At 46.3% G+C, this 17853-nt stretch overlaps 1 protein-coding gene across 8 annotated transcripts in view; it reads left to right on the top strand.

The window, feature by feature from the left end:
• The window catches only part of kcnq5a (potassium voltage-gated channel, KQT-like subfamily, member 5a), a 186113-nt gene that overhangs the window by 151961 nt on the left and 16299 nt on the right, over positions 1-17853 (top strand). For 3 of the 8 annotated variants that reach the window (XM_035400958.1, XM_035400956.1, XM_035400953.1), the window contains exons 9-12: positions 1383-1409; positions 4179-4235; positions 7280-7500; positions 16628-16736. In XM_035400958.1, coding sequence (XP_035256849.1) covers positions 1383-1409; positions 4179-4235; positions 7280-7500; positions 16628-16736 — 414 coding nt within the window. The remainder of the gene's footprint in view (positions 1-1382; positions 1410-4178; positions 4236-7279; positions 7501-16627; positions 16737-17853) is intronic. The other 5 variants (XM_035400959.1, XM_035400957.1, XM_035400954.1 and 2 more) reach the window with 2 other exon arrangements.

The raw sequence follows: 17853 nt of genomic DNA, 5'->3' as shown, positions 1-17853 counted from the left end.
CCTGGAAAATAGACTTGTTTGTATTTTCGCTTCCTTTTTGTATGAATGTTGGTGGAAATTATTTCATCATTCATATTGGAGCCTGGAAATATTGGGCAAGCCATGTGCTGAAATATACTCACACACAAACAAACACATGTACATTCACGCACATACACACTCAAACACGCGCACACACTCTCTCACACACACACTCACGCACACACTCACTTACACACACGCGCACAGACACATGTACACTCACGCACACGTGCACACATTCACTCACACACACACTCACTCACACACACACACTCATGTACACTCACACGCACACACATGCACACACACACACGGACACTCATGCACACGTGCACACACTCACACACACGCTCACTCACACACACGCGCACAGACACATGTACACTCACGCACACGTGCACACATTCACTTACACACACACTCACTCACACACACCCACTCATGTACACTCACACGCACACACATGCACACACACACACGGACACTCATGCACACGTGCACACACTCACACACACGCACACACACACACACTCACTCACACACCAACACATGTACACTCACACACACACACGCACACACACACACACACACACACACACACCCACTCACACACCAACGCATGTACACTCACACACACACACCCACACATCTACATTCACACACACACACGCACACGCACATACTCACACACACACATGCACACTCACACTCACACTCACACACGCACACACACTCACACACACACACACACACACACACACACACACACCCACTCACACACCAACGCATGTACACTCACACACACACCCACACATCTACATTCACACACACACACGCACACGCACATACTCACACACACACATGCACACTCACACTCACACACGCACACACTCTCACTCTCACACACATACACACGAACACTCACACACACTCACTCACACATACCCACACATACACACACACACACACACACACACATGCACACACACTCACACGCACACACACAGGTTCCTACACTCTTTCTGCAGCCGTAGCTTCCTGTGTGTGTGCCAGTGCTCCTGTAGGCTGGGTGTGCACTGCCTGCATGCAAGCATGATGCGCTCTGTCTGCACCTCATGACGAGTTCAGTAGTTTTTTCCTCATCCTCCTGTGGTTTCTGCCTCTTGTGCCTGATGCGATGTGTGCACACGCACTCTCTTTCTCCTCTGAACGTTGTCTGAAGTTGACACGTGTAAGATGGCATGTTTATACCATCTATGCGAATGTCGCACATTTTAATGTCTTTAACTGCTGGGCATGCCAACTTGAAGAATTAATCCTGTGAACTTTGTTCCTTCTCTGTCTCTTACTAACTTCTGAAGGAAGGACCAGGGCGAGTCCACTAGCAGGTTTGTATACTCGCTCTTATATATAACCACACAGAACAATTCCAAAAACTGGAAGACAACATATGTCTGTCTGTTATTGTTTGGGGATATCAAAATTTTGTCATGAATTCAATACAAGGAACATGGATTGTATAGCTTGGATAAATAAATGCTCGGAATATTGCATGAAGGGCAAAAACATGAGAAAGTGTTTTCTCAGCCACAAGTTTGGTTTCATTGATTTTTGGAAATCATCAATAAAGTCAAAATTTATCTGTGAAATTAATGTGGGTTCCCTTTAAGAGTTATCCTCTATCAGAAAGAACATTGTGAAATCTATAGCCATTATAAAGCTGTCTGAAAGATTGAGAGGGATGCCTACTGTAAGGTAAGTGGGGAATCTGAAGACTGACAGTGGACAGGTCCAATCTGATTCCTTGACTTTTAAAGCCGAACTCCCTCATTGGTCACAGTGCAGCAGGTCAGTCACAGTGCTGCAGGTCACAGTGCAGCAGGTCAGTCACAGTGCAGCATGTTAGTCATAGTGCTGCAGGTCAGTCACAGTGCAGCATGTTAGTCATAGTGCTGCAGGTCAGTCACGGTGCAGCAGGTCAGTCACAGTGCAGCAGGTCCCAGTGCAGCAGGTCAGTCACGGTGCTGCAGGTCAGTCACAGTGCAGCATGTTAGTCATAGTGCTGCAGGTCAGTCACAGTGCAGTAGGTCACAGTGCAGCAGGTCAGTCACAGTGCTGCAGGTCAGTCACAGTGCTGCAGGTCACAGTGCAGCAGGTCAGTCACAGTGCAGCATGTTAGTCATAGTGCTGCAGGTAAGTCACAGTGCAGCAGTTCACTATGCAGCAGGTTAGTCACAGTGCTGCAGGTCAGTCACAATGCTGCAGGTCAGAGTGCAGCAGATCAGTAACAGTGCAGCAGGTTAGTCACAGTGCTGCAGGTCAGTCACAGTGCAACATGTTAGTCATAGTGCTGCAGGTCAGTCATAGTGCAGTAGGTCACAGTGCAGCAGGTCAGTCACGGTGCTGCAGGTCAGTCACAGTGCAGTAGGTCACAGTGCTGCAGGTCAGTCACAGTGCAGCAGGTCACAGTGCTGCAGGTCAGAGTGCTGCAGGTCAGTCACAGTGCTGCAGGTCAGTCACAATGCTGCAGGTCAGAGTGCAGCAGATCAGTAACAGTGCTGCAGGTCAGTCACAGTGATGCAGGTCACAGTGCTGCAGGTCAGTCTCAGTGCTGCAGGTCACAGTGCAGCAGGTCAGTCACAGTGTTGCAGGTCACAGTGCTGCAAGTCAGTCACAGTGCAGCAGGTCAGTCACAGTGTTGCAGGTCACAGTGCTGCAGGTCAGTCACAGTGTTGCAGGTCACAGTGCAGCAGGTCAGTCACAGTGTTGCAGGTCACAGTGCAGCAGGTCAGTCATAGTGCTGCAGGTCACAGTGCAGCAGGTCAGTCACACTGCAGCAGGTCAGTCAGAGTGCTGCAGGTCAGTCAGAGTGCTGCATGTCAGTCACAGTGCTGCAGGTCAGTCACAGTACTGCAGGTCAGTCACAGTGCAGCAGGTCACAGTGCTGCAGGTCAGTCACAGTGTTGCAGGTCAGTCACAGTCCAGCAGGTCACAGTGCAGAAGGTCAGTCACAGTGTTGCAGATCACAGTGCTGCAGGTCAGTCACAGTCCAGCAGGTCACAGTTCAGCAGGTCAGTCGCAGTGCAGCAGGTCACAGTGCTGCAGGTCAGTCACAGTGCAGCAGGTCAGTCACACTGCAGCAGGTCAGTCACAGTGCAGCTGGTCAGTCAGAGTGCTGCAGGTCAGTCACAGTGCTGTAGGTCAGTCACAGTGCAGCAGGTCACAGTACTGCAGGTCAGTCACAGTGTTGCAGGTCAGTCACAGTCCAGCAGGTCACAGTGCAGCAGGTCAGCCACAGTGCAGCAGGTCAGTCACACCGCTGCAGGTCACAGTGCAGAAGGTCAGTCACAGTGTTGCAGATCACATTGCTGCAGGTCAGTCACAGTCCAGCAGGTCACAGTGCAGCAGGTCAGCCACGGTGCTGCAGGTCACAGTGCTGCAGGTCAGTCACACTGCAGCAGGTCACAGTGCTGCAGGTCAGTCACAGTGCAGCAGGTCAGTCACAGTGCAGCTGGTCACAGTGCTGCAGGTCAGTCGCAGTGCAGCAGGTCACAGTGCTGCAGGTCAGTCGCAGTGCTGCAGGTCAGTCACAGTGCAGCAGGTCACAGTGCGGCAGGTCAGTCGCAGTGCTGCAGGTCAGTCACAGTGCTGCAGGTCAGTCACAGGGCAGCAGGTCACATGCAGACTGGTTCATTATCCCTGCTATTCAGGCTCAGAGCTCTTTGCTCTTAGCACAGGCTTTTTTATTCTTGGATTATTGTTTTCTGCAGCAGCTGATGTGGTGGGTGAAAATTAACTCATTATACAGGCTTTTGAGACTGTAATTATATGCAAGGTTTTCATGTTTTCACTCATTAGTTAAATTGCCCCTATAATTGGGCCTCTTTCAACATAGCTCTCACATAAGTACATAAAGCAGAAAATTACCTGCTAAAAGGCGAAGGTCATTTCTTTTTACTTTTTTTCTGTGCTATATAGTTGTGGTAAATGTGTGACTTTAAGGGATTCATCTGAAGGATTGCTATGAATATGATATGTGTCATTAAATTATTTTAACTGTAGCTATATGACATGCTGACTATTTTTACTGCTGATGAAAAAGGCAAGGCAATTTGTGATGAAATAACACATGATCATCTATGTCCCCTCATTCTTAGTAGGGTTCTTAATAATAAACAGAAGCTTCTCCGGAGATATACCACACGGATACATAGGTACCCAGCATCCCTCACTCAGTCACATGGTCTTTGGGAATGCAAACTAACCTCCGGTGCATGGACAACCAGAGCTACCTAATGCCTTACAAATGCTCCGTTTTCTACTCCTCCTGCCCTGCCAGAGAGTGTGTTGTTTGGGGGGGGTTTGTGGTGCCGTTAATGGATGTAGGATTTGGACCCTGCCTGTCAGAAGCTAGTCCTGCCAGCTGCCTGAAAAATTTGAACGGATTGGACACACAAGCACATTCTCAGTTCAGACCTTCGGAAGATAGACTCTTTTATTGTCATCATGTGCACAGCCCACACTCCTGTTTCCTAATGCCCAGCCAGTTCTGCAAGGCTCAGCTGAAGCTGATAGGCTTTGGGGTGTAAAGTTCACTGAAGTCAACATGTCTGGAATTCCTTCGAGTATTTAATGAAATTATAAGCACTGTCAGTGTGTGACGCTGTAGCAGTGCCACTGTCAGTGTGTGATGTGGTAGTAGTGCCATTGTCAGTGTGTGACGTTGTAGCAGTGCCACTGTCAGTGTGTGACGTTGTAGCAGTGCTACTGTCAGTGTGTGACGTTGTGGCAGTGGAGTGTGTGACGTTTTGCAACTCGCAACTCGTGTGTGACGTTGTGGCGGTGTAGTGTGTGACGTAGTGCAACCCGCTTGTAAGTTTAGCGGATGATGGCATAGCCCATAGGGTGGAATCATTTCTCTTCAAATTCTCTTTGAAATCATCACATGTAAAAATAAAGCACTCTGTATATGAATGTTTTTTTTTTTCAGCCTAACCAAGAAATTGTTGCAAAGTCAACTCAAAATATGAAAGAAGCATTCGGGAGGGTTTTGACTGATAAACAATAAACATCTTGGCTTGCGCTTAGCTCAGTTAGGCGACCTTTGACATGGTAGGGTAGCATAAGTACTTTATTTAATTATAAGCTGTGTGTAAAGCAAGCATAGCTTTGCTCATTCATGACAGTCATGAAAGCTGCTCTGTGTGAAGAGAGGTCCTGCTCTTTGCTGCTGCATGCTGCATGAGTTCCTGCATGACTTTCTGCATGTTCCTGTCTCAAACTCCTGCCCCACCCTCCACACCCTGCCACGCCCTCCACACACCCTATACCCTCCACACACCCTGCCACGCCCTCCACACACCCCATGCCCTCCGCACCCTGCCACACCCTCCACACACCCTACACCCTCCACACACCCTGCCACGCTCTTCACACACTCCATGCCCTCCACACCCTGCCACACCCTCCACACGTCCCACACCCTGCCACTCCCCCCACACACCCCACGCCTTCCACACCCTGCCAGACCCTCCACACACCCTACACCCTCCACACACCCTGCCACGCCCTCCACACACCCCATGCCCTCCACACCCTGCCACACCCTCCACACACCCCATGCCCTCCACACCCTGCTACACCCTCCACACACTGCCACGCCTTCCACACCCTGCCACACCCTCCACATACCCCATGCCCTCCACACCCTGCCACGCCCTCCACACACCCCATGCCCTCCACACCCTGCCACACCCTCCACACACCCCACACCCTCCACACCCTGCTACACCCTCCACACACCCCACACCTTCCACACCCTGCCACACCCTCCTCACACCCCACACCCTGCCACGCCCTCCACACCCTGCCATGCCCTGCCACACCCTCGACACCCTGCCATGCCCTGCCACACCCTCCACACCCTGCCACACCCTCCACATACCCCACACCCTCCAAACCCTCCACATCCTGCCACGCCCTGCCACACCCTCCACACCCCACGCCCCACCTTAAGCCACCCCTCCCATCATCATTCCATCAGTCCACCCTTCATTCCTGCGTCACAGCACGCCCAGGGGGTAAAAGCCTACCGCAATATTTACACACCCTGCCACACCCTCCACACACCCCACGCCTTCCACACCCTGCCACACCCTCTACACACCCCACACCCTCCACACCCTGCCACACCCTCCACACACCCCACGCCCTCCACACCCTGCTACACCCTCCACACACCCCACGCCCTCCACACCCTGCTACACCCTCCACACACTGCCACGCCTTCCACACCCTGTCACACCCTCCACAGCCCCCACACCCTGCCACTCCCTCCACACACCCCACGCCTCCCACACCCTCCACATACCCCACGCCCTCCACACCCTGCTACACTCTCCACACACTGCCACGCTTTCCACACCCTCCACACCCTCCATGCCCTCCACACCCCACGCCCCACCTTAAGCCACCCCTCCCACCATCATTCCATCAGTCCACCCTTGAATTCCTGCGTCACAGCACGCCCAGGGGGTAAAAGCCTACCGCAATATTTGAAATTCAGTCCAGCAACGAAGAGACCATCACCCTGTCAATCATGTGGCCACACCCCCTGTGCCATCCCTTATCCTGGCTAATCCACCCTGAGGCAGATCCAGGCATGGCTTTGCTCTCAACCATTTATTCTAGTCAAGAAGAAAAAAGGAATCTTAAAAAATGTAGATTTTGCCTTGAGCATCTTGTCTGCTGTTACAGCAACCGCTGCCCTTGTTCTGTGCCTGCTGCAATGCATGCTGGTCTCCGATGGTCCTTTACATGTTAGAGCCGGGAGAGCGTGGGCGTCAGCGAGACAGCCCCCCCCCCCCACCCCCCCCCCCCCCCATGCTCACAGGACAGTGACAGTCTCTTCCCTTTAATCTGCCCCCCCCCCCCATTAGAAGGCGTGCATGCATGTAGGGCTCTGATCAGATAAGAACGTAATAAGTAAACTAAATTGAACATTTTAACCATGTAAATGTGTAGCAGCATTCTAATATAAACATATCAGCCAATAGGGTTGTGGAGGGCAAATGGTCCCGTTTACGAAAAGGGCTTGTGTAGCTTCTCTTTGTGTTCAGAGGCAAGGCATCTCTCCACACCTGTTCTGCAATCTGTCCTGAGGCACAACGTCACACAACCTCTCTCTCTTTCCCTCCCTCTCCCTCTCCCTCTCTCTCCTTCCCTCCCTCTCCCTCTCTCTCCCCGCCCCGCCGCGCAGTCAGAAGCTGAGCTTTAAGGAGCGTGTGCGCATGGCCAGCCCGCGCGGTCAGACCATAAAGAGCCGGCAGACGTCGGTGAGCGACCGGCGCTCTCCTGGCGCTGACATGGCCACGGAGGGGAACAGCCCCGCCAAGGTGCAGAAGAGCTGGAGCTTCAACGACCGCACCCGCTTCCGCCCCTCGCTCCGCCTCAAGAGCCAATCACGCGCTACGCCCGAGGGTAAGAGACCAATCACCTTCCTACTGGCAACTAGGTCACTGAGTCCATTTATTTGGCAGTTTTAACAGAGAACTAACAGAGAACCAAATCATTTAGTACTAGCCTTAGAACTAGCATTTAGACACCTGAGACCAGAGCAAGTATTTCTGTCCTTAGCATTAACTGAATTGTTTTACTGTACAGTGCGAGGGTTCTTGGGACAGACAGCACACTATGTGAGAGGTCCCCCAGCTGAGCTAAAACAAACAATTCTTTATTGTTTTTCAGTCAAAACCCTCCTGAATGATTGTTTAGAGATGAATGCCTTTTGGGATTTGATACATGTGGCAAAATAAAAGGGGAAAATGGAAATTTTCTCATCCTTTTATAGTATTGCTAGCAAACCCTGATTAATGTCAAGAGGACAACCTACATTAAAAATGGAGAATGTATGACAAGCAGCATGTGTGGCATTTGCTGAAGCATCTCCTCATAAATATTCATTGCGTGATTACCAAGATTTTCAAATAACTGAAAATATGTTTGAAATTTATAGTTTCACAATCAGGCCGCTAATGCGGGGACACTCAGCCTAGAAAAACCAGGACTATAGATTGGTTTAAAGATCTGAATAAGTACGCATGTTTTGTGTGGAAATCTATTTGGAATACATTTTTAACTAGAAATGTTTTAACAACTTCTAAACTGTACCACATAGTTTACTGTAAGGCAATGTTGTTTTTGCAACCAGTTTTTGATTTAGTCATGGTTTTAGTCTTTTGAATAAAACGCTTTCCAGTTTTAGTCATATTTTAATCATTACTTTTAGTCAAGACACAAATGACTAAAATCATTTTTATTTTAGGTTTTGAAAAGAACCAAGTATTTGTCACATTTTAGTCCTAACCACATTTAAGTACCTTTTCTCCAGTAAATGCCTTGAATATAAATATTCTGTAACATACTCAGCGTGTTTGTAACAACATGTTAGTTGTGACTACCTAGTGCATGTCCATTGTACATGACTGAACTCTGCTTCACATGTGTGTACAGCGATGTCCACCTGCAGCGTCAACATCACTGCCACAAAACATCTTCTCTTTTTTGGAGGCAATGAAGGCTTTAAAGACTTATATAAAACATGAATTATTTGAAAACTCAACGCTCTTTGTTGGTTAAACTGTGCGCCCACGTTAACAACGCGGGATTCCAGACGTAAATCTGATGTATTTTTGTCCCGTTCGGCGTTCGGTAATATGAAAGGAGGTCAAAAGTAAGCGGTTGGAGCCGCGTGGCTCGGATGTTTGATTTCGGCCTAGCTCACCTTCTCCCACTGATGAGGGGGGAGGGGCAAGCGATTAGATAGCCAATGAGATGCACACCCAGCGCTCATGGGAGTTGAGGTATCATGTAGTATCACCATGAATTGACTTGAACTACAATATTTTTTTCATAGAAAATGTCGGCAAAAGGTCACACACCAAAGTAAGAGTGAACGAGTTACGCGCCACTGTCGAATTCTACATGCATTCAGTGTTTAGTGGCAGGTGTTTATGTAAAGCCATTGTTGTATCATATTTACATGTGCAACAAAGCAACCGCAAAAAAAAATTGTCTGTGTCTGTTTTAATTTTGTCGTATTTTCCTAATTTAAAATTCAAAAGGAATTAGTCATCGTTATCGTTCCAAAAAGGCATTTTCACCATGCTGTCTTCGTCATTGTCATCAAAAAACTGGCCGATGAAATAATTTAATTATTGGCTGATTCCAGTCCCATTTATTGCGAGTTGGAAGGCTGCTTGATTCAGGAATGTTTTCATTATGTTTAGTCATTGATCCATTGATTTGTTCAGGTGTGTGTTTATTTCTGGCTCCACTGGTTCAGGTTAATGAAGTGAGCAGCCTGTGGTCCTGGAGGAAACGATTGCACTTTTACATCTGAGGTCATGACATAATGGGTCCCACCTTCTCTCTCTCTCTCTCTCGCTCTCTCTCTCCCTCTCTCTCTCTCACTTTTTCTCGCTCTCTCTCGCTCTCCCTCTCTCTCTCTCTCTCTCTCTCTCACTTTCTCTGGCTCTCACTCGCTCTCTCTCTCTCTCAAATTTTCTAATTCAAAATGCTTTATTGGCATGAAATACATTTGTACTTATTGCCAAAGCGTACACACAGAAACAGGAATAGGAATACAAACAACATGAACATTGTGGTAACGACAACAATGCAATTAACAGTGTGGTATTGGCCACAGCGAGTAGGCTATATAATAATAACAATAACAGTAACAATAATAAAAATAATAATAATAATAATGTAGAAAAAAGAAAATGGAACAAAAAAAGATAAGAATTCATTAATAAATAAAATAAATATATTCGTGGTGGTCAACCAATGTCCCTCAGATTATGGCAGGCTGAGATGTACTTTGCTGCTAGTGGAGCTGTTGGCCTTTCTCCTAGAAGGATTTGCATTTTTTTCTAATTTGTTTGGGAAAGGAAGTCCTTTATAATTAGAGAAAATTTGTTGAAGTAATGTGTCCTAATTTCTGAATATTTTTCACAATGTAGGAGAAAGTGCATCTCTGTTTCCACCTCTCCTGTCTTACAGTGACCACATATACGTTGTTCTTTTGGTAACCATGTATTCCGGTGTCTGCCTTTTTCAATTGCAAATGTGTGGTCACTGAGCCTGTACTTGGTCAGGATCTGCCTCTGCTTTGTGTCTCTGACAGAGAAGAGATACTCAGCCAATTTGTAGTCTCTTTTTAGGGTCCGATAGCAGTCTAGTTTGTTTTATGTTTTGGTTAGGCTACATTATCCCAATATTCCAGATAAGAGATTTTGGTCTGATTCATTACTTGGTTTACTTTGATTTGTTGGCAAGCAGTGCTGGTATGAAGCTGGTCTGTGATTTGTGTTAGTTGGGTTAATGGGTTAGTCAGCTTCATTACCAGCTGACTGAGGGGACTCTTTTCATGACTGAGCTCTTGGGCTTTCATTGCCTTAAATTGCAATGTGTCTTGGGGACTTGAATTGAGGTGCATCCAGAATTTTAATGCTCTTTTTTGGATGTGAATCATTAATGGATAATGGTCTAATTCTGCCCTGCATGCATTATTTGGTGTTTTCCTTTGTGCTTGTGGGATGTTTCTACAAAATTCTACATGCAGGGTCTCTATTGGATGTTTGTCCCATTTGGAATAGTTTTGCTGGCTGAGTGGACCCCATACCTCACTTCCATACAGAGCAATGGGCTGAATAACACTATCAAAGATTTTAAACCAGATTTTAATTGGTACAACAATTTTTTGAAGTTTTCTTTTTATAGCATAGAGTGCTCTTCGAGCTTTTTCTTTTAAAGCATTCACTGCCATGTTAAAGCTCCCTGATGCTGTAATTGTCAGACCAAGGTAGGCATAATTTAGAGTGCGACCTAGGGCGGTGTTGCCTAGAAAAACTGGAACCTGTTTTCCTGACATCTGGCTTTTTTCTGAAAGATCATTATTTTTGTCTTTTTTAAGTTTACTGTCAGTGCCCAGTTCTGACAGAAATCATCCACCAGAGCTAGGTTCTGCTGTAATCCTTCTTCAGTGGGAGAGAGCAGAACCAGGTCATCTGCGTAGAGTAAGAATTTTACTTCCATGTCATGTAGGAGGAGGCCCGGAGCTGTAGACTGTTCCAACTGCATCGCTAACTCATTGATGTAAATATTGAACAGTGTTGGACTCAGGCTACAGCCCTGCCTCATTCCCTGTTCTGGTGTGAAGAACTCTGTTCTTTGGTCACCAATTTTCACTCCACATTTAATACATTGATTTAATTATATCATAAACTTTACCTCCTACACCACTTTGGAGAATTTTGTAGTATAATCCATCGTGCCAAATCGAGTCACATGCTTTCTTGAAATCAATGAAGCACGCAAAGATTTTTCCATTTTTTGTTTTGTTTATTTATTAGGGTGTGTAGGGTGTAAATATGATCGGTGGTACGATGATTTGGGAGAAATCCAATTTGACTTTTACTCAGGACATTGTGTTCGCTAAGGAAGGTTACAATTTTTGAATTAAAGATACTACAAAATACCTTCCCCAGATTACAGCTTACACAAATGCCTCTGTAATTATTGGGGTCTAATTTGTCTCCACTTTTATAAATTGGGGATATCAGCCCCCGGTTCCAAATGTCAGGAAAGCATCCTGAACTCAGTACTTGGTTGAACAATTTAAGCAGAGCTTCATGCATTTCTGGGGTGCTATTTTTGAGCATTTCATTTCTAATTCCATCAAGACCACATGATTTTCTTGATTTTAGAGACTGGAGCTTTTCGATCAGTTCTTTGTGGGAAATTGGTTTATCCAGTGGATTTTGATTATCCTTGATGGCTGATTCCAATTTGTTTAGGTGTTCATTAGGTTGTTTTGCTGTGCTTAAATTGTTCCACAAATCCCAAAACTGGTTTTGATTAATTGATTTTTCAATATCAGAGTTTTATTTATGTATTTTTGTTTTTTCTGTTTTAGGGTGTTTTTATATTCCTTAAGAGTTTGACAATACCTGAGGCGTAAATCAGAGTTGTATGGTTGGTTATGTTTTTGGTTTGATCATTTTCTTAGGTTTTTTCGAATATTTTTGCATTCAATATCAAACCAATTTTCATTTTTGTTCAGCTTTCTTTTATTATGAACTTTTAGGTTAGCTTTATTTGCTGTTTTCTGGAAAATATAATTGATATTAGTAACAGCCAGATTTAAGCCTTCTCTGTTATTTTGGTTTTGGATTGTCTAAATCTTTTCAGAAACACATTGATTTGATTATGGTCTGAAAGGGGGGTTTGTTGCCTGGCAGTGAATGCACTAAAGGAGGAAGGGTCCATGTCAGTGACAGCATAGTCCACAACACGAGTCCCAAGAGCTGAGCAGTATGTGAAAGAGTCCCCTCTGATCCTGCCATTAAGGATGTACAGGCCTATGGTTTGACAGAGATGCACTAACTCCCTACCATTCTTATTTATTATATTGTCTGGGTTATTTCTTTTTGTAGTGGTTGGTATAATGTACAAAGGGGTGTTTCCAAACACATGATTGTTTCCTTGGGGATCGATACAGTCGGGTTCTGTTCCTGTTCTGGCATTAAGGTCGCCACACAGTAGCACATTTCCCTGGGCCTGGAAATGGCATATTTCTGTATGCAGAGCGTTGAAGAATTCCTCATTATAATAGGGGGATTCATGTGGGGCAGCGTAAGCTGCACACAGGAATATATCTTTTTCCCAATCTGCAATTTTTTGTTCAATTTCAACCATAAATGGGATTGTTCTTTTTTGGTTACTGTGATGTATTTAGCGAGTTCCTCTTTGTACCACACCAGTATCCCTCCGGAGTGTCTGCCATGTCGCACTGTTTTTAATTTTATAGAGGGCACTATAATTTCACCATAACCTGAGGGGTAGTGGGTGACGGTATCTTCTCGGCACCAAGTTTCAACAAAAATTAAAATGTCAGCATGAGAAATGTTTTTGAGGAATTCAGGGTCTTCAGCCCAAACACAGGAGACCACAGACCCTGTATGTTCCAACAGCTTATACAGAATGAACTCATTTTAATCATTCACAGCATTTCGAGTGAAACAAAATACATAGTAGATAATAAACTACTGTCTTTTTTTTTTTTACTTAGTATTTGTATAGTACACAGTATAACTGGTTTATACTGTATACTCACATATTAGATGATATATATTCACATCACATATATATTCACAGATATGAATTCATATTAGTTTAGCAACCTATCACACAGCACACTGAGCAGGTGTTTGATCTCACCTAGCTCAGAAGGAGGGGCAGGTGGGACAGGGGCCATTGTGAGGGCTGCAGCGTAGCTGGGCTGGTGTTGGTGGGGGTGCACCCTGGCGGGCGGGGGCCTTATGGGGGGCTGCGGGGTGCTGGGTGGGCGCAGGGTTTTGGAGTGATGACCGCTACTGTCAGGCTGATGTGGGGCCCGAGGACGGTGACCGACAGCGTGGGGGGGCTGATGCCTGAGATGGGGCCTGTTGATGGTGGAGGGGGGGCTGGATGGATTGCGTCCCAGTGCCACGTCTTTTAGCGTTTTAGAAAAGACTTTGATACCTTCCTTGTCTAGATGCAATCCATCGTAGAGGTACCAGGGGCCGATGGTGGGGTGGCGAGCAATGTCCACATTGGGCAGTGCAGCGCAGCCTCTGGCGATCTCCGCATTAATGTCCCTGATGACATGGGGGGGGACATCAGTCCGTGGCAGCAGTGTGGAGATGACCACGCGAGATTCAGGGAACTCTCGGGAGGCTTTCTCTGCCATCCTCCTCACTGCGTGGGCGGTGTTTTGGCGCAGGCGGGGCAGGTCGTTGGTGCCGGTGTGCAGTATAACATAGTGAGAGCTTCCCAGCGTATCCCGCTTGAGCAGCTCCAGGGCGCGGGCTGTGTTACTGCAGCGGGTCGCCTTTACCTGCTTACCAGGAAAAAGCTTATTGGGGTCAATAAACTTCCCATTTGAGTCCATGAGAAGGACCACTTGTGGATCAGGTGTTCTGCTGGTGGGGGGCTGTGTTGCAGAAGGGGGCTGTGCCTTGGGGGTGGGCTGTGCGTCAGGGAGGGGGGGAGTGTCTGAGGGGGTGTTGGTCTGTGTGCTGGGGGGGTTTTCTGGCTCTGGTGAATGTTGTGAGTCAGGGGGCATCAGTATGAGTCTGCAGGTCAGCTGGGGGGTGGGCTGTGGTTTGGAGGGGAGTGGAGTGTTTGTCAGTATCTGTGTTTGAATGGGCAGTACAGGGTGTGCATGTGTGTGTCTGTAGCTGCTCTCTCTGATCCTGTAGCTCCATGATGAAGGATCTTTCCCTGCGCTGCGTCTCCTCTTTCACAGAGGCCAGCTGGGCTCAGGGGCCTGGTTGTCCTGCTTCAGTTCTGCGGTCTCTGCTCTCAGGGCAGCGATGGCTGTGCTGTTCTCTCTGCTCTGCTGGTTCTGCTCATCCTGCTGTTGCAGAGGGAGATATGCCTCGGAGAGCCTGGCCATAGTGAGCTCTCTGAACTCTGCAAACTCCAGCTCGAGCAAGGCCAGGGTCTCCCTCATGTGCTGGGTGTCAGATCGGGGAGAAGCGGGGGCAGCACAGGGCAGGTTAGGTACAGTGGTGGGTGTGGTTTTTCTCTGAATCTGAATCCTCTAGCTCTGTGGGGAGCGTGAGGGGACACTTCTCTTTCTCTGCCTCCTCTTTCAGGGCAGGGAAGTGTTTCTCAAAAGCATTCAGGCTGGCCTCAGTAGCACTTTGTATGAGAATAGTCTCATTTGTGTAAATGTTCACATTTAGCACTATACTGTTCAAATGTTCATCTTCACAAACTGTTATTTTGCTCCCCTTTCCTATCCCTCCCTTCTGAATATGAGGGTAGTGCTTACATACAACACTGTGCCAGGCCTTGGTGTTATTTGTGAAAAAAATTAAATTGTTTTTAACCCTATTGTTTGCCTTTTCAGCAAAGTCCACATATAGGGTTTCGGGGTTGTTTCTCATGACATTTAGTTTATGTTTCTTCTTAGCCTTTGCATTTCTCAACTTAGGAGGGTACGAAATCTCCACAGCAGCGTGCTTGGTTACCATGGTGACAGCTCAGAAAATTGATACTTTTCAACAGTTTTAACTGCCACTCCTTCTAGCCTTGGGTTAGCTTCTTAACCACCTTCGTTAAATCTATTGAGCTATGCTAATGCTATCAGATTTTATTTTTACTGTATTAGATACTATATTATTACTTTTAATTAAAGAAAATATGTATTTATTTATCCAAATGTTCTAATTTATGACTAATTCATACAGTTTCTCCCAAGTCTTACCTTTCCTTTTATTTCCTTTAACTTTGGCTTATAGCTTAGCTTTGCTCCTAGCTTTCTCCTAGCTTTGTGTCTTCCCTTGTTATGTCCGTATTTAATTTATTTCCTTTTCTTCTTTTGTTTTTTATTATATTCTGTGTTCTTCTTCTTTTCTTTAATTCTGCTGTTTATCGATTATATGTATTTTGTTTCACATCTAAACACTGTATTTGTTTGATATTTTTAAGAGCTCATTCTTTAAGCAGCCACTCTCTAAGCAGTCTCTCTCTCTCCCCCTCTCTCTCTCTCTCTCTCTCACTCCACTCCACAGAATACAGTTCAATTCAAGTCAAGTTGCTTTATTGGCATGAAATACAAATGTATACATTTTTTCAAGAACTGATTTTGATCAATGGAGTCTTCAATTTCTTGTAGTTTTTTATTATAATGTATCCTTTTCTTTTCTTTTAGGGTCTTTTTGTATTCTCTTAGTTTTTCAACATAATTTTGTCTCATTTCTGTGTTGAGTAGCTGAAGGTGTTTTTTATTGGATAGCAGTCTTAATTCTTTCCTGATATTTCTGCAGTCCTTGTCAAACCACTCTTCTTTTTTCAGTCTCTCTTTGGATGCAGAGCTGTTTTTAGTAAGACCTACTTTACTGGCTGATTCATGATATATATTATTTATTTTTTGTTACAACCATATTTATGCCTAATTGGTTTTGTTGAAACTGTTGAGAGAAAGGTGTTAATAACGTTAGTAGTTTCAGGTGAACTGATGACACTCTCTCTCCCCCTCTCAAATTCAAATTCAAATTCAAAATGCTTTATTGGCATGAAATACACTTGTACTTATTGCCAAAGCGTACACATAGAAACAGGAACAGGAAACATGAAATATGAACAACATTGTGGAAACGACAACAATGCAATCAACAGTGTGGCAATGGCCACAACGAGTAGGCTATACAATAATAACAATAATAAAATCATAACAATAATAATAATAACAATAATAATAATAATAATAATAATAATAATGTAAAAAAATTAAAAAAATTTAAAAAAGATAGAAATTAATAAATAATTAAAATAAATATATTTGTGGTGGTCAACCAGTGTCCCTCAGATTATGGCAGGCCGAGATGTACTTTGCTGCTAGTGGAGCCGTTGGCCTTTCTCCTAGCAGGATTTGCATTTTTTCCTCATTTGTTTGGGAAAGGAAGTCTTTTATAATTAGAGAAAATTTGTTGAAATAATGTGTCCTAATTTCTGAATATTTTTCACAATATTTTTCTCTCTCTCTCTCTCCCAGCTGATGCCACTCTGGGGACGGATGATGGGTTTGATGAGAAGGGCTGCCATTGTGATGTCACAGTGGAGGACCTGACACCGGCACTCAGAGCAGTGATCAGAGCGGTGAGGTGAGACACTGAAGGACCCTCCCCTCTGGGATGGGGGCTACTCCTCCTCTCTGGGATAGGGGCTGCCCCTCCTCTCTGCTCCGGGCTGTAGTGCGCCCCCTGTCCCTGGGATGGGCTCTAGTGCACCCCCTCTCCTCTGGGATGGGGGCTACTCCTCCTCTCTGGGATAGGGGCTGCCCGTCCTCTCTGTCCTGGGCTCCAGTGCGCCCCCTGTCTGTGGGATGGGCACACCAAGCAGGCTGCAGACCCTGTGCTGTTGGGTCACCCTGATCTTGGGGCTCTGCTGTCTCCTAATATCATGTACAACAACTCTGAGCAGTGAGCATGGGGGAGGTATGTGTGTGTATGTGTGTGTGTGAGTATGTGTGTGTGTGTGTGCGTGCAAGTATGTGTGTGTGTATGCGTGTGTGTGCGTGAGCAAGAATATGTGTGTGTGGGTGTGTGTACGAGTGTGTGTGAGTATGTGTGTGTTTGTGTGTGTGTGTGTGTGCGCGAGTATGTGTGTGCTTGCGAGTGTGTGTGTGTGTGTGTGTGTGTGTGAGAGTGTGAGTGTGTGTGTGTTAGTGGTGGGTTTCAGATGACCTCTCGTTTCAGTGCCTGATTCTCAGAGTTTATGGTGGGGTCAGTTCTGCCCCCCAGTACCCCCACGTTTCTCCAGCTGTAGGGAGCAGTTGCTCTTGCTTAGTGTCACAGAACCTGCGGAGTGTCCCTCTTTCTTTTTGCCCTGTCTCTTTCTCTCTCCCTGTCCCTCTCTCTCTCTCTCCCTGTTCCTCTCTCTCCCTGTCCCTCTCCCTCTCTCCCCCTGTTCCTCTCTCTCTCACCCTATTCCTCTCTCTCTCCCTGTCCCTCTCTCTCTCACCCTGTTCCTCTCTCTCCCTGTCCCTCTCCCTCTCTCCCCCTGTTCCTCTCTCTCTCACCCTATTCCTCTCTCTCTCCCTGTCCCTCTCTCTCTCACCCTGTTCCTCTCTCTCCCTGTCCCTCTCTCTCTCTTTCCCTGTCCCTCTCTCTCTCCCTGTCCCTCTCCCTCTCTTTCCCTGTCCCTCTCTCTCTCACCCTGTCCCTCTCTCTCTCCCTGTCCCTCTCCCTCTCTTTCCCTGTCCCTCTCTCTCTCACCCTG

This window comes from Anguilla anguilla, chromosome 18, assembly GCF_013347855.1.
Source record: "Anguilla anguilla isolate fAngAng1 chromosome 18, fAngAng1.pri, whole genome shotgun sequence".
NCBI classification, from domain to species: Eukaryota; Metazoa; Chordata; class Actinopteri; order Anguilliformes; family Anguillidae; genus Anguilla; species Anguilla anguilla.
The sequence above is the reverse complement of the archived record's forward strand: the minus strand, read 5'-3'. Positions and strand labels throughout refer to the sequence as shown.